Source organism: Mirounga leonina, unplaced genomic scaffold (genome assembly GCF_011800145.1).
Source record: "Mirounga leonina isolate KUSES-001 unplaced genomic scaffold, KU_Mleo_1.0 Mir_447, whole genome shotgun sequence".
NCBI classification, from domain to species: domain Eukaryota; kingdom Metazoa; phylum Chordata; class Mammalia; order Carnivora; family Phocidae; genus Mirounga; species Mirounga leonina.
This window is the reverse complement of record NW_023270757.1, coordinates 431,888-459,612: the sequence shown is the minus strand read 5'-3', so window position 1 is coordinate 459,612 and position 27,725 is coordinate 431,888. Positions and strand designations below refer to the sequence as shown.

The following is a 27,725-nucleotide window of genomic DNA, read 5'->3' as shown; positions in this document are numbered from 1 at the left end:
GTGACATAGGAAGGTGAATATTTGAAATTGACCAATCTCAGCTTTTTTTTTTTTTTTTAAGATTTTATTTATTTAAGAGCGAGAGAAAGAGAGCGAGGGAGAGGGAGAGCATAGAGAGAGAAGCAGACCCCTGCTGAGCAGAGTGCCCGATGTGGGGCTCAGTCAAGGACCCTGAGATTATGACCTGAGCCGAAGGCAGATGCTTAACCAACTGAGCCACCCAGGCGCCCCCCAGTCTCAGTTTCTATTTATATCATACTTTTCTTCTTAGACGTAATAAAACCTTGATTAACTAGGAGGACCCTGGATCTGTATTTTTTTTTTTTTTAAGTCTATAATGAATTTTTGGGAATAGAAGTAAATGGCTGTACATCTACGGAGTATGAGAGATTGACATTTAAAAGGATATATTTTACCCCTGTACAGTTATTAAGAATAAGAGATTTTGACCATAATACCTAACATTCAGTAAGTAAAATGTCCTGGATTAAAAAATTTGATGTCTATCCTAACACAGGCAGGGGTTGGTGATAATTTATTTTAGAGAGCTGTTCAATTATTAGGGTTCAAACAAAGGTGGTTTTCTGGTTAGCCTTCCCCTAACTGGAAGCATTCTAGTTAGTCAAGGTACCGTAATAGCTTACTGTCTTTTCTTGTGAGAGTGAAGCCAGGGGACCAGCAGAAGCCGGCCTGAAGACCGAACTACGTACAGCGTCTTGGATGCTTTCAGCAGTTTTCTCCGGAGATGCCTGCTGTGGGAATTGACTTAGCTGGGTAGTGGGGAACCCTTCCATGAGGAGTAGAACACTCCTTATGCAAGATTCCCTTCTACCTGACTGGGTTGGAGTCCTATCCTGTGCAGCACAGGTCCTTACCACGAAGAGGAAGATGAAGGCTTGGAGGATACCGTCCACAGTTTCTATTTTTCTGTGCTTGGAGTCCCTTCATTAGCGTAGATAACTGAGAAATGCCTATGTGTTTTACTGTTAAATTAAATGAGAAGTGTACATGTATTGTTTCATGGAGAATGTGTCTTTCGACTATTCTATTGTGGAAAACTTAAGTAGCAATATAGGGTCATTTATCCTTGGATTTTGTACTTTAAAATCAATTTAGCCTCTATTCTGTGATTTGTTAGAAGGATACATAGAAAGGCAAACTGGAGAAGTTGGACCTGGTGGGGGGATGTTTGTCAGTAAGCTGATCTTCTTTTAGTCTTTTTTTTCTAAATATGAACGGGAGTTGTTGTTTCTTTTTTTTCTTTTTTTTTTTTTTGTCCCTGTTATGTGTCATACTGGTTTTATTTGGTTCTTGCAACTGTCCCTTGTTCTCTGTGAATACTTCTTATTGTTCTTTTGTAACCATTGCTCAGTGTTAGCACCATATTTCATTGATTCACACACACTTTTTCACATTTTAGCATCTTTGAAATTGGGTCACATCTAGTAACTCGTGGCAGTAGTTTTTACACAGCTGGTATTGCCTGCATGTGAACTTGGCTGGGATTTTCTAAAGGAACTCTTTCACTAATATAAAATCAAAATTTGAAATTATAAGGCGCATTATGTAACAGATAAATGGGCAGCCTTTCTTCCTTAGAGGTAGAAATAAAATAATGGTGCATCTTGCAGTTGATGGCCAGTTGCATTCAATGAAATATGGTATATTTTGTAAACAGGCACCAAAACTGTTCACTGGTCTTAATTCTTGTTACTGGCCCTTAAACTAGGAGGTAAGAGACAGTTAATTAATCAAAACTTAATATTCATGTCAATGCGTGATTTATATTATAAAACTGAGATCATCAAGCATTGAGGTCTTAAATCATTTCCAGTGTGTAAAATACAAAAACAAAGGAGGAGGTGCTGTGTTTTTGTGTGACCTTTTCTGGAGACTACAAGACTGACAGGATTCACAGTTGTATCATACGTTGGTCCAAGTGCAGGATCAACACTTGCTGCAGTTAGAGAGTTTTTCCCAGCCCCTGCGTAGGATGGCTATCATTGTTGCTAGCCTACAGCTCTAAAACAGCAGAGTAGTGCTGGGGAGTGGTGCAGAACCAGGAGAATGGAGTTGAGGTGGTAGGAAAGAACGATATATATGTATTTATGTTATCAACACTCCTTTATAAATAGAGTCTTAGATTTAACTTTGGGCCTTTTGACCAAAGCAGGATATGGGAACGTTTCAGAGATTTATGAGACTAAAAGCTTATGCAAGGGCTAAAACCTATGAGAAAATAATAAAGAAATTAAATCATAGAGCCTAAACGAGAGAGAATGGTTGTGGTAGGGGGAGACCTATTGGTTCAGTTCTGTATGGGCCGTGGTCATAAAGATGGGGATGAGTTGTCTCCATCTTCATTAAGGACATGATGAAGCATGATGGATTGCATTTAGATGCAAAAATGATTTTAAAAGCTGTGGAGTTTCTCATTTGTCTCACGGTTTAATTGATGAAGCAATCTCCCATTATCTTCTAATACTAAGTGACAGCAATTTGAACTGAAAATCTGGCAATTTTCTTAATATCTATGAACTGTAGATTGCTTATTGGAATAAAAATGCTTACCTTGAGAGTTGTTAGGAAGCTAAGAAATTATGTACGTAGAATGCCTAATTCAGTGCCTTCCACAGAGCACACTCTCAGATGAGTGGGAATTTTATTATGACTTGACTGGCTGGCACACTCATACTCCTATCACCTTGTTTTTTTTTTTTTTTTTATATCAACTAGTATTGACAGGAGTTACCTTCAAATGCACTAATTGGAGAGAACTTCTGATGCCATGTATTTATTGATTTTTTTTTTTTTTTAAGGCGGTGGGTCATCTTATTGCTGCAGTCCTGAAGGAAAATGGTTTTTCAGAAAAGATCCATCAATCCACAAACCAGGTCTGTATTCAACTTTGCACTTGAGTTCTATTCAGATGTTCCCAGCTGCATGTAGGCACTCCTTCTGTTTCAGGTCACTGTAGAAATGATTTTGAACTGGTTTTGTTTGTTTGTTTTTTGGTTTGCCAAGTTCTCCTTCAAAATTATTACTATTATTTTTTTTTTTTTTTTAAGATTTTTTATTTATTTATTTGAGAGAGAGAGAATGAGAGACAGAGAGCATGAGAGGGGGGAGGGTCAGAGGGAGAAGCAGACTCCCTGCCGAGCAGGGAGCCCGATGCGGGACTCGATCCCGGGACTCCAGGATCATGACCTGAGCCGAAGGCAGTCGCTTAACCAACTGAGCCACCCAGGCGCCCCAATTATTACTATTATTTTTTTTTTTTTTAAAGATTGTATTTATTTGTCAGAGAGAGGGAGAGAGAGAGCATGAGCACAAGCAGGGGGAGCAGCACAGGGAGAAATAGGCAGAGGGAGAAGCAGGCTCCCCTCTGAGCAAGGAGCCTCATGTGGGATTCGATCCCAGAACCCTGGGATCATGACCTGAGCTGAAGGCAGATGCTTAACCGACTGAGCCACCCAGGCGTCCCCCTTCTTCCAAATTCTTTACAATTTTAAAATTGGTTACAACAGACTCCGGGAATGAGATATGGAAGGGATGGTAAAGGGGAGTATTCTTGTGACTCTTAGTGAAAAATAGCATGGGTGGAATGAGGATAGACATACCTTAGAGAAGGTTGGTAGGATTACCTCTGAGGGAATCTTTCTGTTTAATGGAGAAAGTGAACATAGCGGCTCTGTTTGGATGTAGGAGATTTTTCCTACTTTAGGGTGCCCCAAGTATGAGTTCTATGTTCGTAAGGTCATGCTTTGGTACTTGGAGCTGAAGGAAAATGTCCATACATCCATGCATAGGGCAGGTGAATGCTAAGATTGAAACTGCTCAGCTTCCTGAGATGTAGACCACTTGGGTTTTGGTCAACCGGTATTGTAGATTTTGACTTGCTGGTTGGAAACTGTGTGGTCCTCTCAGGTAAACTCTTTGGAGAATGTAGATGATGGAAATAAGATTTTTTTTTTTTCATAGAAGAAATAATTGATTTTCTTTCTCTTACGTTGCCTTTTTTTTTTTTTTTTTTTTTACCACATTGCTTTTGATTAGCTACTCCAAGTTACATCTCTCTCCAGCGTCTGCTGCCATATTGAAATTAGTGTAGAGGCAAATTTCACTAATTGGCATTTATCTGGTATTTGTATGTAGTTGTATAAATTAGGTTTTCTGAGAGCGCTGATCTTAATCCTGCCTATAATCACATTATGTACTGTGAGGTGATCTAGTGGTTTTACTTAAACAGCCGGGATTTATTGAATTGTCAAATCCCTGTGACTGTTTTCTCTTCTATTAATAAATGAATGCTTACTTCCACAAGGGCACAGTAATACCTGAGGCAGGAGTTTTTTTTATTCATTTATTTCGTTTTTCTGGTTAAAATGGGCTACTGACATTTGGAACCCTTTGATATTGGCCATACAGGTGAATAAAATTTCCTTCTGAATAAAAGAACTGGTATATAAAGATTTCTTTCCTGCAGTGACTGTTAACTGTATTGTTCTGTTATACTGGGATCCTTAGATTGAAAAGGCTCTCAAAGCCAGCTACAGTGGGAAAGTGGGCACAATATGTTGATTTTCATTCTTTTAGTTATTCTTTTTTTTTTTTTTTTTTTAGATTTTATTTATTTATTTGACAGAGAGAGACACAGTGAGAGAGGGAACACAAGCAGGGGGAGTGGGAGAGGGAGAAGCAGACTTTCCGCAGAGCAGGGAGCCCCATGCGGGGCTCGATCCCAGGACCCTGGGATCATGACCTGAGCTGAAGGCAGACGCTTAACTGAGCCACCCAGGTGCCCCTCTTTTAGTTATTCTGTGGGAGCTGAGGATCTTTTTTTCTCAAATTATATATTTTTCTAATAACTTATGTCAGGAAGAGGGAAAAATAGCTTCATGATGTGTTCTTTAATAAAACAAAACAAAACCCAAACCGCATGTAAATCTAAATGGACTTAACCCACAGTACATTCAAATATGGGTTTATCATTAGTCATGAACCTCTGGTGGGGTGGGTCATGGATGCTTGAGGAAGTTATGAAAGCTCGAAGCTCTGCATTTATAGGATTTTTCAAAATAAAGATCTTACATTTACTTATGTGCCCTTCTGGTGCTTTTCTATCAAAGATGACAGATTAATGGTCGGAGGGGGCAAAAAGTCAGTTTCTTTCTTTCTTTTTTTAAAGATTTTATTTATTTACTTGAGAGAGAGAGGGAGGGAGCATGAGCAGGGGGAGGGGCAGAGGGAGAAGCAGGCTCCCCACTGAGCAGGGAGCCGGATGTGGGGCTCGATCCCAGGACCCCGAGATCATGACCTGATTTGAAGGCAGATGCTTAACCAGCTGAGCCACCCAGCCATCCCGAGTCGGTTTCTTTCTTGACCACAACAGTTTTCTAGGGGCTTTTGTTGGAAGCCATGGAAATACCAGTTTGCTGTTCCCCCCTCTTAACTGTCTTTCCTCTGGGCCCACATTAGACTTTAGTAAATTGGGGCAGGGGCAGTGTGGGGGGTGGTGGAGTGCATGTAGGTGGTAGAGATTGCTGGTAGGAGAGCAGAAACACGTTCTGAAAATGTTATTGCATTTAGGGCTTAAACCACAGGAATGATTTGGAGTTCATCCTAGAGTAACTGCTGTGCGGATATTGATGGTGTCTGGTTAAAGGGCTTGGTTGGAGCGCTGTCCGAGAGCCGAGTCTTAGTTTTGATCCCCTGTCAGTTTCCTTGGTTTGCTCAAACATAAGTCATACTCCTGTCTGCAGCCAGCCTTATTCTGCAGCCAGGACACCAGATGGGCAAGAGTGGCTTTTATCAGAACACATCCATTATCTGTCCTGGAAAACTGACTTTAGTTTATTCTACAAATGGTGGGACAACAGTGTCATCTTTGTATCGGAAAGCTAGCCCACTGTGAACAAATTATGATTTGAAGAATGGCTGGGGGTGTACATGCCTTTGCTGCTCATCGGATGTGTCTTTTATTTATTTATTTATTTATTTTTAAGATTTTATTTATTTATTTGTCAGAGAGAAAGAGAGAGCGAGCACAAGCAGGGGGAGGGGCAGGCAGAGGGAGAAGCAGGCTCCCTGCTGAGCAAGGAGCCAGATGTGGGACTCGATCCCAGGAGACTGGGATCATGACCTTAGGAAGGCAGATGCTTAACTGACTGAGCCACCCAGGCATCCCCAGACGTGTCTTTTAATCACTGGTTTGATTTCAGACTCCGGCTTTGAACTTGCTGTGGGAGAAGTGTTGCAGTGATAATGTGGTGGTTCGAACAGCCTGCTGTGAGGGTCTAGTGGCCCTTGTTGCTCAGGATCACGCAGAGTTCAGCTATGTGCTCAATGGGATACTCAACCTGATTCCATCAACCAGGTATTCTTTCTTTCATGTTTGATCAGTAAAACACATTTTTAGGAAAAAAAAAAAAGTCACTAATTTGCCATTAAAGGTCAACGTTCACTCTACTTGTCAGTTGTTTTTCTTTCCCTTAAGATGTCACGAAGTTGGTATTTCATATGTGCTGATTTGGACTCTATAGTCTTGGAATTTGTGGTCATTTGCTGTACGTAAGACTTCAGGGCTTTCTGAGGCACCCTTTTTTTTTTTTTTTTAAGATTTTATTTATTTATTTGACACAGAAAGCACAAGAAGGCAAAGTGGCAGGCAGAGGGAGAAGGAGAAGCAGGCTCCCCGCTGAGCAGAGAGCCTGATGTGGGGCTCAATCCCAGGACCCTGGGTTCATGATCTGAGTGGAAGGCAGACGCCTAACCCACTGAGCCACCCAGGCGTCCCTAACTTACTGATTGATCTTAAGCAGGCCATGTAGATTTTTCCTTATGCCCTTTTTTCAGATGCAGGTAATGGTATTTGTTTCCCCCTAAATCTTTTCAAATGCCTTAAAATTCATAAACATAAAACCTATTTGCATTGTGCACTTGTACTATTTATATTCAAAAGTAAGTATCAGCAGCTAAGGAGCCAGGGTAATGTCTCTGTCTACGTAAGGAATAATTAGAGCAGGTTAGATTATACCTTTTTTTTTTAAGATTCTGTTTTTAAGTAATTTCTACACCCAACATGGGGCTTGAACTTACAGCTCCGAGATCAAGAGTTGCATGTTCTACCAGCTGAGTCAGCCAGGTGCCCGAGATTATACCTTTAATTCCAGAAGGTTATGTTAGAAAATTATGCTGTGTGGGATGTCCTTCATACCTCATTATAAGTCTGTCATTACTATTGTAAACTGAAAAGCGTAAGATTTGCTGATAGTGAATCAACATGTCATCTGTATATGTTATAATTTGTTAGTGACCTTAGAATTTTTTTTAAGATTTAAAAGTGTATTTTTTGGGGGCACCTAGGTGGCTCAGTCAGTTCAGTGTCTGACTCTTGATTTTAGCTCAGGTCATGATCTCAGTGTTGTGAGATTGAGCCCTGCTTCAGGCTCCGTGCCCAGCTTAAGATTCTCTCTCTCTCTCTCTCTGCCCGTCACCTAAAAAATTAAAAAAAAAAAAAAAAAATGTATTTTTTGAATAAGCAACACAATCACATGGAAAAAGTCCTATAGGGTATATGAGGCCAGGTGTCTGTCTTGTCTTACTCCTATAATTCAGTTTTTCTCCTCAGAGGCAAAACTCTTACCAGGTCTTATTTTCTTTTTAAAGATGTTGTATGTACATATAACTGACAATTTATGTGTTTATATTTTTCCTTAAGAAAAAAAAACTAATAGCCTACTGCACACAGTATTTATTTTCATTCTTTAGTGAAAAAATATATCTTGGAGACTGGAGATTGTTCTTTAACAAAAATAAAGTGCTTTCTAATTTTTTCGAGTCGTATAATATTCCATTGTATGAATGTGCCATAATTTACCAATTCCCTATTATTTTCATTTTTTTCCTTTTTTTTGCAATTATAGTCAGTGCTTCAATGAGTAATCTGATACATATAGATGACCATTAGTTTTCAAGGGTCATCGGAAACATGGTCAAGTCATAGAAGAAAGCATTGTATTTTATAGTAAACCTATATAGGAATTTTAACGATTGGAAGCTCCTGGGGGGAAATCTTTAAGTTTCTTATCTGAGAATGTTCTTGACTAACTTATAAGCCACAGGGAGATGGAGACAGGGTAGACCTTGAAGCTAACCAGTTTAATTTTTGAATCAATTCAATGACGGAATGTGTTATATAAGTGCTACGTCTTCTTTATTGTTGCCAGTAGAGATAATAATTATGTGTGAATAATTTTTTCATTTGTCTTATTTCAAGTAGCAGAGCTTTGTGGTTTGCAATGATTACAAGGACTATGCTTTGCATTGTTTCTGTCTTAAAAAAAAAAGAATCAAATTTAAGAAATGAAATTAAATTTAATTAAAAACAGGAGACCCAAACAGCCTTCTCCTTCAAATGCTGTTCAGGGAATTTTCTGACACAGAAAACCATCTTTTTACCATGAGATGGAAGCAGAAAGAAAACTGGGGCACCAGTATTTATATTGCACAAAATAGCCTTTAAAACAAAGACTGTACCAAGAAACAGAGAAGAACACTATATAATGAGAAAGGAACAATCTAACAGGAGTATATAACAATTCTAAATATTTATGCCCCAACATGGGAGCACTAAATACATAAAACAACTGTTGATAGACATAGAGGAAGAAAACAGTAATAGAAGACTGCAACACCCCACTTACATCAATGGACAGATCATCCGGACAGAAAGTCAACAAGGAAACAGTGGTTTTGAATGACACATTGGACCAGATGGACCTAACAGGATATATCTAGAACATTCCATCCAAAAACAGTGGAATACACATTCTTTTCAAGTGCACGTGGAACATTGTCCTGAATAGATGACATGTTAGGCCACAAAACAAATCTCAATAAATTAAAAAAGATTGAAATCCTATCTTGCGTGTTTTCTGACCACAGCAGTATAAAACTAGAAATAAAAATCAAACAAACATACACCCCGCCCCCCCCATCTTTATCTTTGGGATATAAAAGCAGGAATGACTTTGTCATTTCCCTGTGCTTCTTGCCTGAGACATTTTGGATCTTCAATTTCCAGCATTTAAATTTCTACTTGTCTCTGGATTTCTCTTCTTCAAAGAGAGATTTATCAGAATCTAGAGGCACCCTGGGAACAGAGCCACATAGTAATTGCTCAGCTTTGACGTAGAACAGTAATTCTAAAGGGTAATCCTTTTATTTTGCCTACCTGCTAGTGTAGCATCCTTCAGGAGCTGAGAGAGAGATTGAGAGAGGGAGGGAGGGAGCCATAGGGAGAAGCAGCCTTCCATAGAAGAGAGATTTAGAGAATGTAGCTTCTGGAGCTTTCTCAGCATTGCAGGAAATGTTGAAAGGCACAAGGAGAGATGGAAGGAAAAGTCTGTGAGGTCATCTCCCCTAGCTTTATAACCTGCTTCTCGGCCCTTAGTCTAGTCTATAAATTCTCTTGGAACATGTATGGGAGCCCTCCCCCCACCCCTGGCAATTTGAGAAACGTTGGTCTAGAGCCTGCTACATTGTATAGTCTAACTTTGTAAAAGACTTGACATTTGCAAAGCTCTGGTTGTCTAAACTTCAGGGAGTGGCTGGGAAAGTGTCTGGCTCTGTTTGAGAGACTGTTCCTTCAAAGGAATAGTTTGATGTCTAAGAGTGTTCTCGGTTCAAAGCTGAGGCAACATGAAACAATTGTAAACTAGTTTTTATAGCTTCTGTAAACAAAGAAATGGATTTAAGAGGTCTAAAATGTTCTTTTAATCAGTAAGGAAATTTGAAAAAAAAAATTATTCCCTAGGGAGGGTGAAGGAAAGAAGGGGGACCACAAAGGAAACACAGTAAGGAAATCATTATCACCAGTTAAATGTGAATTTTGAAATTAAACAAACTGAAATTAAAGTGAATGATACATGGTAGCATGTACTTTTCTTGTCTCTTCAGGAACTGCTTGTTTTAAGTTTAGATTAAGATTTTGTTTATTTTTGTTTTTACATTGAATTTATCCTGAGATAACGATTCCCAAAGCAAGTTTTTCCATTTTTCTGTTCTTAGATTCGCCCACCCCCCTTTTCCCGCACTAGCTTCTAGAAAGCTCAGGCAGCCATTGTTGCCGTTGCTTAGTAACGGGATTGTGCATAAAAACTGTACTCTCCTGTGGAACCAGGTAGTCAGTGTTCGATATTGAGATGTCATGACAGCCTGTAATTTCCGTTCCACTGCTTCCCCAACCCCTTCTTTTGTAAATGTGTTTGGGAGGATGGTTATGCGTTAGATAAACTAGGCTAGCCCTTGATTTGTGTGCCTTTTGTGCTTTTTAAATAAGGGAGAGACCTGCAATTTATGTGTTTGGGGAAAATAAAGTGTGTTAAGGTGTGAGAGATTAAAGTCTGTTTTCTGAGATTCCTAAAGGCAAGCCTACTTTTTATTTTTACTTATTTTTATTTTTTAAAGATTTTTATTATTTGAGAGAGAGAGGGCAGGAGGCAGGGGATGGGCAGAGAGAGAGGGAGAGAGAGAATCCTAAGCCGACTCCACACTGAGCGCAGATCCTGATGCGGGCGGGGCTTGATCCCAGGACCTTGAGATCATGACCTGAGCCCAATCCAAGATTCCGATGCTTAGCTGACTGAGCCACCCAGGTGCCTTGCAAAGCCTGCTTTTTAATGAAATCTTGCATAGACTATTAAAGATGCCCATGGTGGTCCTGACTAAAGCTGATGGATTCAGGGAGTCTTTGATTGTGGATTGATGGAAGGTCCAAGTTGTTTAAAAATTATTCTAAGAACTATTGGGAGTTAATGTTTAGGGTAATTTAATGAGAAAAATTCTGTGTTTCAGGCTCTTTTTTTTATTGATGACTGTTCCTTGGGAAACTTAATTGTTCTGTTCTCTTGTAGGCAATGGCTAGCAACTGAGGAGACACTGTATTCATATCTTGTATTATTGAAGCTTTTCTGTACTATTTAGGTTCTCCATTTTTATTTTATTTGGCAGGAGAAGAAGCATCAAGGAAGGATGACTTCATGAGGTTTCCCCAAGATTTAAGGGGTCTAGTCATAGCATGCTTTCATCTAGTTGGGGCGTCAGTATTTTTCTTGAATTTGAGATGGTTTCAGGTTTATATCTACATGGGTATCATTGCTTATTTCACTCTTATCTGAGAGTGACAGAATCATTAGACCATGTCTGTTTCCCCATCTTGTCTTCTAAATATTCCTGTAAGCTGTTTAGCTTGTTTCCAGATGTTCTTCTTTTCTTTTCTCCAGTCCTTTTTCTTTCCCTAAAATCCCAGAACCTCTCTCAGCTTGCAGCTCATAACCAGAAAAGTGATTCCAGGCACTTTTTTCGTCTAGGACATTCTGCCCTATTTCTTTTCATGTTCCTTGATCTGGTTGAAGGCTTTGTTTGTCTCAAAATCTTCCATTGTAAGAGCCATGTGCTAAGATGTTTGTCCTAAGATGTTTCTAGGTGATTTAGGAAAAGCAACTACTGAAACACATGTTACTTTTATAGTGGGAAAAGGCTTCAGAAGAAATCAGGCTATTTTCTGGGACTGAGAAGACAAATGAGTATGCAGAACTTCCCCAAGCAAAAAGTCAACAGCATTCTATTTCTTAGATTTTTTTTTAAAGCATTATTTTTTGTCATTTATTCAAGCCTGGGTTCCCCAGAACTGTTTTTGATTTCCTTCCTTTCTTCCTGGTCTTCTTTGTCTCTCTCTCTCTCTTTTCTCATATAATTTTATAATAAATTTAGAAAATGATTTGATCATTAATCTAGTGTTTAACATTCTCTTATTTGCTGGTGACTTACTGTGCTTAAAGCTGACCAATTATCCTTTCTGGTGAAAAAAGAGACTGGGCCACATTTGTACTATTGTCCCCATCATACCCAGGGATGCCCCCTTCGGAGATAATTTGTGTCATACAATGAGAATTCGTAATTCTCATCCCTGGTCCAAAAATTAGTATGGCTACTTCCTTGTACCTCATATTTGGAATATTTCAAAAGCAAAGAACCAGGCATTATTTGAGGTCTTTCCAAAAAGAGACTGAGCATACATGAGCAGTGTTTCATGTTGTAATCAAATCAACCCCAAACAAAGGAAACCTGATGCATGCTATTCATATGCACAATAGTAACTGTGCTATATTTACCTAGAGAAAAGCCATCTTTGTGGGTGGTTTTAATTACTGTAGTTTGTACAGCTTGACCAAAAATGTTTTCTTTTCTGTCTTATTTATTTATTTCTTTGGAATACTCAATGTCATTCCTGACCTGCACTCCCTCTCATGATAAGATCTGGGTCTCAGCTCTTAGGCTTAGTGAAAATTGAGGTTCCTTTTTGCATTGCCTCTTGCCATTCTGGTAGGGCAGGCCTGAAGTTTCTTTTTTTTTTTTTTTAAAGATTTATTTATTTATTTGACAGAGAGAGACACAGTGAGAGAGGGAACACAAGCAGGGGGAGAGGGAGAGGGAGAAGCAGGGAGCCTGATGCAGGGCTCGATCTTAGGACCCTGGGATCATGACCTGAGCTGAAGGCAGACGCTTAACGTCTGAGCCACCCAGGAACCCCAGGCCTAAAGTTTCTATTGCTGTCACTGAGAGGGTTCTTGAATCAATTCAGCTTTTTCTGGCACCTTCCCAAGGAAGAACTTGTTCCAGCTGATCTTCACTGAAGGACTTTTGGCAGTAGGTTACTGAGTGTGTTAGGTCTCTTTGGGCTACAAGTTACAGAAACCCACTTGAACTAATTTGAGCACAAAAGGGTGCTTTTTATTTTTTGGTAAATGGGTGTCCCCTAGGACCCAAGAACAGGGATGCAGCCGGGCCTCAGAAATGAATTGGATACAGACTGTGTGTTTCCCCCCTCTTGCCGCAGACTGAGTCTCTCTGCCTCTAATCTCCAGGGCACCACCTGCTCCTGCGTTAATAGCTCTTTTGTATAATAAGAGACAGCCCAACTGAAGTTGGCCACAATTACAGATTTCCAAGGACCCATGTGTGTGAGATGTTCACTCTGGACCGGTCAGGTCTGCCAGGGGCTATGTGTTCGTTTCCTAAGGCTGTTGCAACAAAATTGACCACAACTTGGTGGCTTAAAATAACAGAAATTTATTATTTCACAATTCTGGAGGCTAGAAGTCCCAAACCAAGAAGGCCACAGGATTGGTTCCTTCTGGAGGCTGGGAGCACGTGTTCTATTTCTCTCTCTCAGCTTCTGGTGGCTGTTGCAACCTTTGGCGTTCCTCGGCTTGTGGCTGCATAACTCTGTCTTTTCAGGCCCTCCTTGTCTGTGTGTCTGTCTCTGCTCTCCCTCCCCTTTCTCTCAGAAGCACACCAGTCATTGAATCTAAGGCGCACCCTGGATGATCTGATCTCGAGATCCTTAATTATATCTGCAGGGACCCTATTTCCAAACAAAGTCACCTTCACGGGTACCAGAGGATAGGACTTAGATGTATCCTTCTGGGAGACACAATTTAACCCTCTAGAGGCTGTGTCTGCACGGTGTGAGCATATGTGTGCTAGGTTCCCTACACAGTAACCACACGAATGGGGAAGGAGTGGCGAGTCCCCACACAGGAGGCTGGAACACTGATTCCAAGGAGTCTTCTTCACTGGGATTGAACTTGGAGGGAAAGCCATGACTTAGGTATCTTTCAGCCCCTCAGCTCAGCTGTAGCTTTGAACTATAATTGTGCTTAAGTGACTGGTGTTAGACCGGTGTTGCTCAGAGAGGACTAGAGGGAGGAGACATTGAGTGGATAGAGTCACTGTCAAAGGTAGTAACATAACCGTGTTCCTGTGTTGGCGAGATGCCGCCATGTTTTCCGTTGTCATCGTCCTCTGGAATGTTCTTTTGAAACTATGTATTACCTCTCCAAACAGCAGCAATGGTAGAAACCACCACTGCCTTGGTTGCCAGGGGGACTGAGGGAAGGAAACTAGCATATAGTGTGACACAAAAAAATTACCAAGAAAATCTTGGGCACAGTTGGTGTTAAAAAGAGGAACTTCTCCTATGATTTTAAAAACTTTTTATAGAGAATTTCAAAAGTAGGTAGAATAGTGTTATGAACCCTCATGTTCCTTTCACGCATCCCTACAGCCACTAAACCTGCTCCTTCCATAGCCCACCCTGTCCATGCTTGGAAGCAAATCCCAGGCACCGTATAATTTCTTCTTTAGATATTTAACTGTGTATCTCCTTTTAGAAAACAATAATAATGTCATTATTATACCTGGATATGTGTGTGTGTGTATAATTTTTTTAAATGTATAGTCAGTGTTCAGATTTCCATTTGTCCCATATTCTTTTTTTTTTATGATTTGTTTCTGAATGACCATTCAAGAATTTGTTGTTATATCTTTTACACCTTTTTTAATCGATGGGATCGCCCCCCTCACATCTACTCATCTCTGTCTCTGTGTCTCTCTTTTTTTTTAAATATATATTTTTTAAGATTTTATTTATTTATCAGAGAGAGAGAGACAGGCAGGCAGAGGGAGAAGCAAGGCTCCTTGCTGAGCAAGGAGCCCGATGTGGGACTTGATCCCAGGACCCTGGGATCATGACCTGAGCCAAAGGCAGATGCTTAACTGACTGAGCCACTCAGGTGTCCCTGTCTCTCTTTCTTGGACTCTGCTGAATGCATCTCCATGGTGTACTTTAACTTATTTCTCTATATTTCCTGTAAAATGGAAGTTTGCTTTAGAAATTTGATGAGATTTATGTTCAGTTTTTTTTCTTGGGAGGGGTGTTAGGGGAGGGAAGACTTCTCATAGATGGTAATGTGTTCCCTAGTCAGGAGGGAAATAACATCTGATTTTTTTTTTTTTTAAAGATTTATTTGTCAGAGAGAGACCACGTGCACAAACAGGGGAAGTGGCAGGCCTAGCAGGCAGAGGGAGAGGCAGGCTCCCCGGCGAGCAGGGAGCCTGATGCTGGACTCGACCCCAGGACCCTGGGATCGTGACCCGAGCCGAAGGCAGACGCCCAACCGATTGTTTTCTTTTTTGGAAATGTTAGCTGTTGATGCTGAATGGTTAGATCCATTAATTCGTTAGGACCTTCAACATGGTTGAAATTCTATCATTTTTTCTTGGCTTGCTTCCTGAAATATTGCAATAAAGAGACTCTTCCCCGCATCTATTATTTGGTTAACCCAGTAGTACAGCTTGTACAGGAAAGGCAGGATATATAGTGGATTTTTTCTCAAATAAATTTGGTCAACTTCAAAATAGTCAGCTTTTTCATAGCATCCTTCAGTGTTGACCAGTTTGATTTTATTTTATAAAGAATTATAATGTGTTCATGGATTTAGACTTAATTGATGTGTTTCAGTTTTCTTCCCTCTTTTTAAAAAATCCTTTTTTGAGACTTGAGTATCTTTTCACTGTTTTTGAGTTTGTTCCAGACCCACTCTTTTTTACTATCTCCTATATCCTGTGCTTGGTGCTATGATATCATGGTGAGGAAAGCAGAAATAGTCATTGTACTTATGATGCCTTTGGTTTAGAGGCAGGGACTGCCACAATCACATAGTTGAATGAAAGTACACCGTGCCAGGAGTCCCTTTAGTATCATCCTGATGAAGTAACACCTAGGATGAGACTGAGGAATGAATAGAACTTATCTAGGCAAATAGGAGTGGTTAGGCTTTCTCATTACAGGAAATAGCATGTGCCAGGTCCCTGTGGTAGGAGGAAAGATGGCTCATAGGAAGGCCTAAAAGAATGTCAAAAGCTGGGACATCTGGGCGGCTCAGTTGATTAAGTGTCTGCCTTCAGCTCAGGTCATGATCTCAGGGTCCTGGGATTGAGCCCTGCATGTACCTGGGGTTGAGCCCCATGCTCAGCATGGAGTCTGCTTGTTCCTCTGCCCCTTTCCCAGCTCCTGTGTGCACTGTCTCTCTTTCTCACAAATGAATAACATCTTTACAAAAGAAAAAAAAAAAGGTGTCAAAAGCAGAGGGAGAGTGGTTTGAGATGAAGCTGGGAAGGTAGGTAGGGGCCAGATAATGCGGTTCTCAATGGCTAATCTTGAGGATTTGCATCTTTAATCCTGAGTGCTGAGGGAATCTACTGAAGTATTTATCTAGTGGGTATCAGGGGTTTCAAAAGTGCCACTCTGGCTGCAGTATGCACATAATATAAAAGTGTTGGAGGGTGCCTGGGTGGCTCAGTAGGTTAAGGGTCTGCTGCCTTTGGCTCAGGTCCTGATCCGAGACTCCCAGGATCGAGCTCTCTGCATTGGGCTCCCTTCTCGGTGGGGAGCCACTCTCCCTCTGCTACTTCCCCTGCTTGTGCTTTCTCGCTCTCTCTCTGTCAAGGAAATAAAATCTTAAAAAAAAAAAAAAAAAGTGTTGGGTTTTGGGTGGGCGGATAGAATGGATATAGGGAGATGAGTTCAGGTGGCTATTGCTGTAGATCAGGTGAAGGAAGATACCTGCTTGCATCAGAGATGGAGAGAAATAGATGGATTTTTGAGATATAGAAGGGGTGAAGTTGGACCACCTGGGTCAGTTAAGCATCCGACTCTTGGTTTCAGCTTAGGTCGTGATCTCAGGGTCATTTGATCGAACTCCATGTTGGGCTTCGCGTTCGGTGTGGAGTCTGCTTAGGAGGACTCTCTCCCTCTGCTGCTCCACCCCGTGCTCTCTCCCTCTGTCTCACATAAATAAATTAAAAAAAAAAAAGAAAAAGAAGGGGTGAAGCATTTGAGGTGGATTAAATACGAGGATGACTGAAAGGAATATGTCAAAGGTGACTCCTTGATTTCTGACTTGCCAACTGGTAGGTAGGGAACATTGAAAGAAAAGCAGGAAGAGCAAGAGTTAGGATTTAGACGTGTTGAATTTGAGGCACGGTTCCGACACTGACGTGGGAATATCTAGTAACAGGTTATACTGTGGATAAGTTAGTCATAATATGTAACCAGATCTTTTCTGTTCTGATTAAAGCCTTCACTTCGATTCGTTAAAGTACTCTTCTGTGTAGGTATGTACACAGAGAACTTGCTCATCTGAGGGCTAATTCCAATTCCTGAGAATGTTCCTCAGAAGTCTACTTTTTCATATTAACATGTTTTTGTGTCTGTGCCAAACTGTGACTAATGATAGGTTCTAAATAAAAGATACCATGGTTGTTTCATTGTTTACTTAAATTTCTGCTCATATTATTCATCTAGGAGATCAGATTTACTCTCCTATTTGTGATCAGCGAGTCCTTTCACAATGAGATTATAAATCTCGTCCCCCGCCTTTTTTTACTAATAAAAAAATAAAAGTGTGCATACTTTTTTGAAAACTCAAACAGTGGCACTTGCAGGTAGTGAAAGTAGTTAAGTGGTAAAACTTTTCCTTTTTGTCATCTTCTCTCTCTTCTTTTTTAAAAATTCAGTTTCTTTTTGGGTCCTGGGGAAAACTGGAAAGTAGAAGACTCATGGCTCCTAGCCTGTTTCAGAGGTGCCTTCAAATCTTAACTTTGTTCCCTCTGGAATATAGAAGGAGCTAGGGTGATGATCTGCAGTCAGGACCAGACACATGGGTGGAATCAGGGACCAGCTAATTCCACTGAAGTTGGAGCCCCATTTCTAGACCTATAAAGAAAGTATTTATAAGTACATACACTCCAAGTATTTTAAAATTGGGTAATCCATTCCTATGTATATTCTAAAACTTGCATTTTTTCACTCAATAGGTATTGGATATCTTTCCGTATATCCGTTTGCATCTTTGTTAACAGCTGCAGAGTATTCGTTATTATGAATGTATCATATTTTATTGTTATTTTAAATATTTTACTTATTTGTAAAGGGCAAGGGAGGGCGTGTGCATGCATACAAGTCAGGGGGCAGAAGGGGAGAGGGGGACAGGCAGACTCCCTGCAGAGCGAGGAGCCCAAGTTGGGGCTCAATCTCTCAACTCTGGGTTCATGACCTGAGCTGAAACCAAGAGTTGGATGCTTAACTGAGCCACCCATGTGCCTGAATGTATATTTTAAATGTTTCTTTATTGACAAACATGTTTTTCTTTTTCCATTTTTTAAGGTAACAAATACAGTGTAAGATCTTCTTTTGGCTATATAAGGGTATTTCTATATAATGGGTTCTTAGAAGTGGAATTTATGGGAGAAAGGGCATATACATTTAGAATTTTTTTATGGATTTAAACATTTATAGATATTGCCAATTTACTCTCCATAAAGACCGAACCAGTGGGGGCACCTGGCTGGCTCAGTTGGGAGAACATGAGACTCTTAATTTCAGGGTTGTGAATTCAAGCCCCATGTTGGGTATAGAGATTACTTAAAAAAAAAAAAAAAAAAAAAAGACTGAACCAGTGTATGCTCAACCTGAAAGTGCTTATTTCCCCATTCACTCATCAACACTGGATATTTTGAACCTTATTTTTCTGTGATTTGCATATCTATATTCCTTGCTCATCTTGCTATTATATGATTAGCCTTATTTTGTTGCTTTTCTTGTTTTTTGGATGTTAACGCTTTGTCTGTCGTATATGTTGTTAAGTATTTCATCTCAGATGGTCTCGTCTTAAGGTTTTTTCTCCTCTGAAAACCCTCCCCACTAACTTTGCTAAAACTATCTGGAATTTTAGTTATAGGTTGTCTTTTTCTCTTGTTCTTTTTCACACTCTCCCCTTCTGCCTTCCAAATCCTCTCTGAACAATTGCTTTAAACTTTGTAGTCACATTTGAAAAATGTTAAAGACTTGATGACAAATTCTTCTGGTATTTATTCTGACCAGTTCTTTGTAGTCCATCTCTTTCTATTTTGTCAATTCTTACACTTTATCTTTTTCTTTCTTTCTTTTTTTAAATAACAGCCTCAGTGAGATAAAATTCTCATAGTAGAAAATCATCCTTTGAAAGTATATAACTCAGTGGTTTGGGATATATTTACAAAATTGTGCAGTTATCATGTATTATCTTTTTTTTATTAACATATAATGTATTATCATGTATTTATCTTTTAACTGGAGCACTTATTTAAGAAGAATTTCATAGCATTATGTCTGAAAGTATTTCTTTTGTCTTCATACATTACTCTTAGTTTGTTGGGGGGTTAAGACTTATTAAGTTATATAAACCTTTCCATTTCCATTATATTTCCATATATATTTCTTCATTCAGTGTTGCAGATGAGAATTCTGATGCCAAATTAGAAATGATGTTAGTCTCATGGTCTTTATTTGTTATTATTATTTTTTAAATGGTCTTTATTTTATAAATTTCATTTTATAAAATCTGAGAGGTCATAAGATTTTCCTTTTATCTTTGGATTTGAGAAATGTCAGCAATTTTTTCACAAATCTTGCGTAGCACTTGGTAGCCTTTTTAATTTGAAGACATAGATTCAATGAAGAATTTTTCTATCTTTGATTTTTGCTCCTCTAGTGGTTATATTTTCTTCTATTTCACCATTTTGATTTTCTGTACTAATCAAACTAGTATTTATTAAAAAAAATTTTTTTTTAAAGATTTTATTTATTTGAGAGAGAGAGAATGAGAGACAGAGAGCACGAGAGGGAAGAGGGCAGAGGGAGAAGCAGACCCCCTGCTGAGCAGGGAGCCCAATGTGGGACTCGATCCCAGAACTCCAGGATCATGACCTGAGCCGAAGGCAGTCGCTTAATCAACTGAGCCACCCAGGCGCCCTATTTAAAAAAATTTTTAAAGATTTTATTTATTTGAGAGAGAGAGAGAAGAGTGAGAGGGTACAAGCAGGGGGAGCAGCAGGCAGAGGGAGAAGCAGGCTCCCCACTGAGTAGGGAGCCTAATGAGAGGCTCGATCCCAGGACCCTGGGATTGTGACCTGAGCTGAAGGCAGATGCTTAACTGACTGAGCCACCCAGGGGCCCCTAATCAAACGGTTATTATATCCTCTTTCTGCAATCATACAGAATTCAGTAGAAATTTAGTTTTTTTAAGAGCTGATCTCAGATACAGAGTAACAATGGCTTAAAAACAAGAAAAAGAGGGTTTTGCGAGGAGAGATGGAAAATACTAGGAGTTAGGGTAGTTTTGGGTTTGTAGGTAGTTTTATTTTTATTTTTTTATTATGTTAATCACCATACATTACATCATTAGTTTTTGATGTGGTGTTCCATGTTTCATTATTTGTGTATAACACCCAGTGCTCCATTGTAGTTTTAGACACATTCCAGTTTTAAGTATTTATGAACTCACATTTAAGCTTGTGTTTGCGTAGCCTCATCTGTAAAGAGGGAAAAACATTACAATCTTTATGGTACAGTTACATGCATTAGATTATCACAATTTATTGAAAAAATAACCAGGTGTTTTACTGACATACTCTTATTTATTCTTTATTAACAACACAAGAGGTAGGCTTATCATGATTCTAGATTATATAGATGAGGATGTTGTGGCTTCTGTGTGTTAAGTGCCTGACCCAACATTCCCTAGCTAATTAGAATTAAAGCAGGGGTTTAAATAAAAATCTGAAACCAGGGGCACCTGAGTGGTTCAGTCTTTAGGCGTTTGCCTTCGGCTCAGGTCATGATCCCAGGGTCCTGGGATCGAGCCCCGCATTGGGCTCCCTGCTCGGCGGGAAGCCTGCTTCTCCCTCTCACACTCCCCCTGCTTGTGTTCCCTCTCTTGCTGTGTCTCTCTCTGTCAAATAATAAAATCTTTAAAAAAAAAAAATCTGAAACCATCCCTCTCAGCCCACTTGAAATATTTAAATAATCTAAATAATTATTCAATTGAATTCAACTGCTATTTGAATGGATTTGATTGATGCCATCATTTTTCAAAACTTAAAATCTATTCATGCTACACACTCACTTAAAATATAGTACACTGACTTATTCACACAGTAAGATCTGGATCCACAAATAAGGCCAAACAAGACCAAATTTAAAGGTTAGAAAACTGGAATTCAGGGGCACCTGGCTGGCTAAGACGGTAGAGTATGCAGCTCTTGATCTTGGGGTAGTGAGTTCAAACCCCCCTTTAGGTGTAGAGATTACTAAAAGTAAATAAACTTAAAAAAAAAAAAAGAAAACGAGTTCATTTATTAGCCTCAGTAGTTCTGTGAATGAAATGCAAATATGATGTATGTGTTTTTCTCTGGGATTCTACTGCTTTTATAAAGTGGTAGGTGATCCAAATTGGTTAAAAATCGTAAGTCTGGATGGAGGTTCCTCAAAAAATTAAATATAGAATTACCATATGACCAGTAATTCCATTACTGGGTATTTACTCAAAGAAAATGAAAACACTAATTAGAAAAGATCTATGCACTCCTGAGTTTTTTTTTATGCACCCTTATGTTTATTGCAGCATTATTTACAATAGCCACGATATGGACGCAACTCAGCTGTCCATCGATAGATGAATGGATAAAGAAGGTGTGGTATATACGTACAATGGAATATTATCCATAAAAATGATTGAAATTTTGCCATTTGCAACACCACGGATGGACCTAGAGGCTATATAATGCTAAGTGAAATAAGTCAGAGAAGGACAAATACCATATGATTTCACTCATATGTGGAATTTAAGAAACAAAACAAATGAACAAAGAAAAATAGAGATAAACAAAAAAACAGAATCTTAAATACAGAGAACAAACTGATGGTTGCCAGAGGAAAGGAGGTGGGGGCGATGGGTGAAATAGATAAAGGGGATTAAGAGTACATTTATCTTGATGAGCATGGAGAAGTGTATAGAATTGTTGAATCATTATATTGTACACCTGAAACTAATCATGTATGTTCATTATACTTCAATAAAAAAACCATAGGTCTGTTATCTGTCTTCTCTAAAACTCCAATCATATGAAAAGTAAATTACTAGATAAGGAAAGGTGAGTCACAAATGTGAGCCACATCTATACAAAATTTTCTCATAGCCACATTAAAAAGTTAAACAGGTGGTGTTAATTTTAATTATATGTATTATATGCCCCATGTATTGAAAATAACATTTCCATATACAGTCAATGTAAAAAATTACATATAATATTTTATGTTCTTTATTGTGTCCTAAGTCTTTAAAATCCGGTGGGTATTTTACACTTCTAGCGCCTCTCAGTTTGGATTAGCCACGTTACAGGTGCCGTGTGGCTCTTGGCTACCGTAGTGGACAGCGTGGGCAAACCTTATGTCAGTTGGAAAACTTTAAATGTTGTAGAAGAATAACACCTCACATAATTGCCCCAAATGATACCAATGAATTAAGTCCAAGTCTTGTCCTAGCCTAAAAATAAAGTGATTTGTAACTTACTATATTTTGGATAGTAAATGACAATACATGTTAAGCACTTAGGGGAGTACTTAGCTTACAATGGATGCTCCATAAATATTAACAACCATGATTTAAAACATAATTACTTTTTTTCCCATTTAACAAGCGATATTTTTTTATTTCTAAGATTTCTTTTTCATTCCCAGGGAGAACCTTATTTAAAAAGGGCAGGCTAGTTTGTGCCAACATAGATGAACCTGGAGGGCATTATGCTAAGTGAAATAACCCAGAGAAAGACAAATATGAGTGGTAACACTTATATGTGGAATAAAGAAAAAAACAACAAACTCATAGAAACAAGGTAGAATGGTGGTTGCCAGCAGCTGGGTGGGAGAAATGGGGAGAGGTGGGTCAGAGGATACATCCAAACTTCCGGTTGGAAGATGAGCAAGTTCTGATGATCTAATGTATAGCATGGTGACTAGAGTTAACAATACTGTATTGTATACTTGAAATTCCTGTGAGTAGATCTTTAGCATTCTCACCAAAAGAAAAAAAAAGGTAAAATAAAGTATGTGAGTTGATGGATGTGTTAATTATAAAATGGTTGCCATAATTAAGTTAATGTATGCACATATCACATTGTATACTTTAAATATACTACAATTGTATTTGTCAATTTTACCTCAGTAAAGCAGGAAAAAAATTCCATGTCACAATTAAAAAAAAAATTAATAACGAAAGAAAAAGGGCAGGGTCTTCCTTCCTTCCTTCCTTTTTTTTGATATATTATCCTCCTACCTCTTCCAGAGAATAAAGAAAAAATTTAAAGTTTTATTCCCACTCCCCTTTATTTTATTGGGGGTTATTTGCTCTGAATGGTCCCCTGGCCCACTTTTTTGAGTGGCTAATCCATTTCATATGTCTGGTTATTATTCATGGTCTACTAATATTTATAAATGAAAGAATTGTTCAGTATGGGGTAGCTGATGTGGTCACTGCCTGCAATTATGTGGGCTAATGTTTATTTTTTCCTCATTGATACCCCCCAGGCATGTGTAGAGAGGTGATAGGTTGGTGGTTTGATTCTTTGTCTGACTTCTCTTTTAAATATGTTGGATGAGAGCTGTCTACCTTTGGGCCTCTTGGCTGCCCTGTAGAATGAGGTGGGTGCATGTGGGTGGTTACTGTTCAGTGTGGGTGGCAAGGGTTCAATTATTTAAAAATGGTTGGTTTAAGTACCTGATTAGATATTCACTTTATATCTATAGCATTTAACATGTTGTTATATTTCTTTACAGGAATACACATGGCTTGATAAAAGCCATTATGAAATTATTACAAATGCAAGCTCTTAAGGAAGGACAAGGTGGGGAGAAGAATATTCGGAATTTATATACTATTAGGTATGCCGTTTCTCCTTTAAAAAATTTGTGTGTGTGTGTGTGAATTGTTAACTAAGTTATGAACAGATACACTAATCGATTAAGAATTATTTAATTCAACAGTGATGTTGGGTCTTAGACCTCTCAGGAAGTTAGTATTTCAAAGACATAGAAGATGGAGATAGATTTGAAAACGTGCTGATATCACCATTGTGGGTTTCACGGTTGCTTCCTTGGAATTGGAATCTGTTCCCCAAAATTCTTTCTGCTCTGGGATATCTATAACCATCTTCCCAATACTATGAAAACTGAAAAGTTGATTGAGCAGATGTACTGAAAGCAGGAGGGGTTTAGGTAAGGTAGGAGGGTACTATAAAAAGTAATAGGCTATTTAAGGGTTAATACTCAGGGCAAGGTTAGTAGGTAGGAGCACTGATTTGCCTTTTCTTTGTCATCTATATAATGTAACATGGTAGAATTATGTTAAAAAAAATACACATAGCAACAATTATAGTGAAATACATTGGATTTTATTGAGGAGTTTGGACAAGGGAAGGCATCGTACTTACTTGTAAAGTTGGCCCTAACATTGCCTTGAAGGTCCCAGAAAGCCATTTCTTAAGAGAGGGGCTCCTAATTCGTGAGCAGAGTGTCCCAGAAGATGCCACGTAACTAGTGTATGTTGTAGAGTCCTGGGATCGAGTCCTGCATTGGGCTCCCTGCTCAGTGGGGAGTCTGCTTCTCCCTCTGCTGCTCCCCCTGCTTGTGTGCTCTCGCTGTGTCTCTCTCTCTCTCTCTTTCAAATAAATGAATAAAGATTTTATTCATTTTAAGGGTGGGAGGGGCAGAGGGAGAGGGAGAAGCAGAGTCCCCCATAAGCAGGAAGCCCAGTGTGGGGCTTGATCCCAGGACGCTGGGATCATGACCTGAGCTGAAGGCAGACGCTTAACTGACAGAGCCACCCAGGTGCCCCTATTTATGATCTTTTTTATTGAGTTTAAGCCAATTTTTTAATAAGGGCAGATTTTCATTTTATGTATTTTTTTTCTTAACATGGTTTTTTGAATATTTTCAAACATACAGAAAATTTGGAAGAATGTAGGATAATGAATTAGTTAATCATTAACTTATTAATTCATAAGTTAATTTATTTTTAAATTTGAGAAGCAAAAGGAAAATTATTTTTTTGAAAATACCCTGGAAACCTGGGGTGTGTAAACTCTTCCAAAATGATAAATATGCTTTTATTTCTTTTTTTTTTCTTACATACTGTGGTGCTCTATGACCTAACAGGGTTTTCATTTCAGGTTTCTCTTTTATCCATTACCTTAACCAGAATTGAACCTAAGAAGATGATGAGTAGATCTTAGTATTTCTAGATGAGTCATATAAATATCTGTTTTTTTTTTTTTTTTTTTTTAAAGAATTTATTTATTTATTTGAGAGAGAGAGAATGAGAGAGAGCACACGAGAGGGGTTAGGGTCAGAGGGAGAAGCAGACTCCCTGCTGAGCAGGGAGCCCGATGCGGGACTCGATCCCGGGACTCCAGGATCATGACCTGAGCCAAAGGCAGTCGCTTAACGAACTGAGCCACCCAGGCACCCCTGTTTTTTTTTTTTTAAAAGAATTTCAAACTCTTGGGCCAGAATTCCAGGATAGAAGATAATTCCAGGGGCGCCTGGGTGGCTAAGTCGGTTAAGTGTCCGACTCTTCGTTTCAGCTCAGGTCATGATCTCAGAGTCCTGAGATCGAGCTCCACGTGGAACTCAGCTCAGTATGGAGTTTGCTTAAGATTCTCTCCCCAAACTCTTCCCCTCCCCTTGCTCTTGTTCACTCTTTCTTTCTAAAAATAGATAAATAAAATCTTAAAGAAAAGAGAGAGAAAATAATTCCATTTTATTATTGTTCAGTGGGAGTTATTTATTTTAAAATAGGAAAGCCATTAAAGTTTTAAGTTTTTATATAAGTTTTATCGAGATATTCACATACCACAGAATCAACCCATTTAAAGTATACAACTCAGTGTTTGGTTTTTGGTTTTTTTTGGTATATTCACAGAATTACACAGCCATTGCCATTATTAATTTTAGGACATTTTCACATCTCCCTGAATTCCTCACCCATTAGCAGTCACTCCATATTTCCGTCCTCCCAGTGGGGTATTTTTAATTCAATGGTTCGCAACACTGGCTGCTTATTAGAACCACCTGGGTGTGCTTAAAAACAAGCATAGGAATAATCAAATAACCCAGATCAACTGCATCAGAATCTCTGCTGTAAGGCCTCAGCATTTGTATTTCTTAAAAGATCCCAAGTGATTCTGATACAAGATGGAATGTCAGCTGCCCTAATGTGCATACTAATCTCCTGGGACCTTGTTGAACACAAGATTCTCTTTCTTTAGGCTGAGGGTGGGCTCAGGATTCTCGAGTAACAAGCTCCCAGGTGATGCTGACCCTTCTCTCCCCCACACTATGGGTAGTGGAGCTCCGCCTCGCTGTCAGCAGTACCTGGGAGCCTCTTGGAGAGTGGGGTCTCCTACTCCATCTCACACTACCTGTATCCGCACCCGCGTTCCAGTTAGATTTTGCAGGTAATCCGTAGGCACCTTAACGTTTTAAGAAGCTCTGGTTTAGATGATGGTAAAAGGAAATTTCCTGCCAACAGAAGGGTTAGAGTTACTCTCCCTTTCCCACCGATTGTCCTTACCGTGTGTGAGTGCCAGACCTTCAGTCGTCCGTCACACTTCACCTGTTTCCCTGCTTTATAATTCATTTTCTCCGCTGGTTGGTTCTTCAAAAGACAGTGGGTGCAAGGTGTGAATAGGGAACCCAGCTTGAGGAGCTGAAAGCATGCTGGATACGTAAGTCGCGTCTTTAGAGCGGCGGCGCATCGAGAGGTCCAGAATCAATCACCTGAGTTGGCATAATCCAGTAATGTTTATGGAGAGCCCTTATGTGAATGGCTGTGTGGCACTAAATCAGGAGAGTGTAATCGAGTGTGTAAGAGCCTTCAGTTCCTCCAGGGGGGACTGTGGAGGGCGGGAACGCAGGAGAGGTGAGCCTGAAGAGCAGACACCCCTCAAGAGAGCTATGATTACCTGAGTCAAGCATAAAATTGCCCTGCTGTTTTAGAGCTTTCTATGCCACATGTTGGTTAGCAGTATCCTCCAGCTTTGGAGAGGCGACTGATGAGCTGCGTACGAAAGCACAAAAGGGTTGTGAGAAACGCAGAACTCCACTGAGAGGTGTTCCCTGGTTATGCTGGCAAATTAATTTCAGATGGAAGTGGTAGGACAGATAATTGGAAGCTTTCTGCGAATGAAACTCATCTGTGTGTTTTTTTTTAAAGATTTTATTTATTTATTTGACAGACAGAGACACAGTGAGAGAGGGAACACAAGCAGGGGGAGTGGGAGTGGGAGAGGGAGAAGCAGGCTTCCCGCCGAGCAGGGAGCTTGATGCGGGGCTCGATCCCAGGACTCTGAGATCACGACCTGAGCCGAAGCAGACGCCCAACAACTGAGCCCCCCAGGCACCCCTCATCTGTGTTTTTTACGGTATTGAGGACTCAGCTAGTGTACAGTTTTGGAGTTTGCGCATTTTTCACTTCTTCTTGTCCTAATAGCCGATTAATTTGAATTCTAGTACAACGGAATACGTGGTTGTTTTAAATAGGTTGGTGCTGAATTTGCTTACGCCAGTGTGGAAGTGAAGGGAGGGGGCTGTGAGGACCGGAAATGTGAGCCAGTGGCTTCCCCTGGTTCCTGTGAATTTCATGGAAGGCGCTCTAGAGAGGGTATTCTCTTTGTTGAACCTAGAGCTCAGTGGTTCTCAAACTTTCTATGCCAAAGAAGTGCCTGGGGAGCTTGTTAACAGTGCAGCATTTCAAGCCCTTGCTGGAGATTCTTACGCAGTTGGTTTTGCACGAGACTTAGGAAGCAGCATGTTTACCCAGCTGCTCAGTGATCTGGATATAGGTCATTTGTGGTTCACAATTGAGAAATACTGCTTGAGGCCGTGGGAGCTTAAAGGTACCACATAGAAGCAGCAAGGAGCCCCTTGGGGATACACCAGGGGG

At 39.7% G+C, this 27,725-nt stretch overlaps 1 protein-coding gene across 3 annotated transcripts in view; it reads left to right on the top strand.

Annotated features, from left to right (window-relative positions):
- Nucleotides 1-27,725, top strand: part of FOCAD (focadhesin) — a 310,037-nt gene that overhangs the window by 32,913 nt on the left and 249,399 nt on the right. For all 3 annotated transcript variants that reach the window (XM_034987916.1, XM_034987918.1, XM_034987917.1), the window contains 3 exons: nt 2,820-2,894; nt 6,222-6,376; nt 23,561-23,665. In XM_034987916.1, coding sequence (XP_034843807.1) covers nt 2,820-2,894; nt 6,222-6,376; nt 23,561-23,665 — 335 coding nt within the window. The remainder of the gene's footprint in view (nt 1-2,819; nt 2,895-6,221; nt 6,377-23,560; nt 23,666-27,725) is intronic.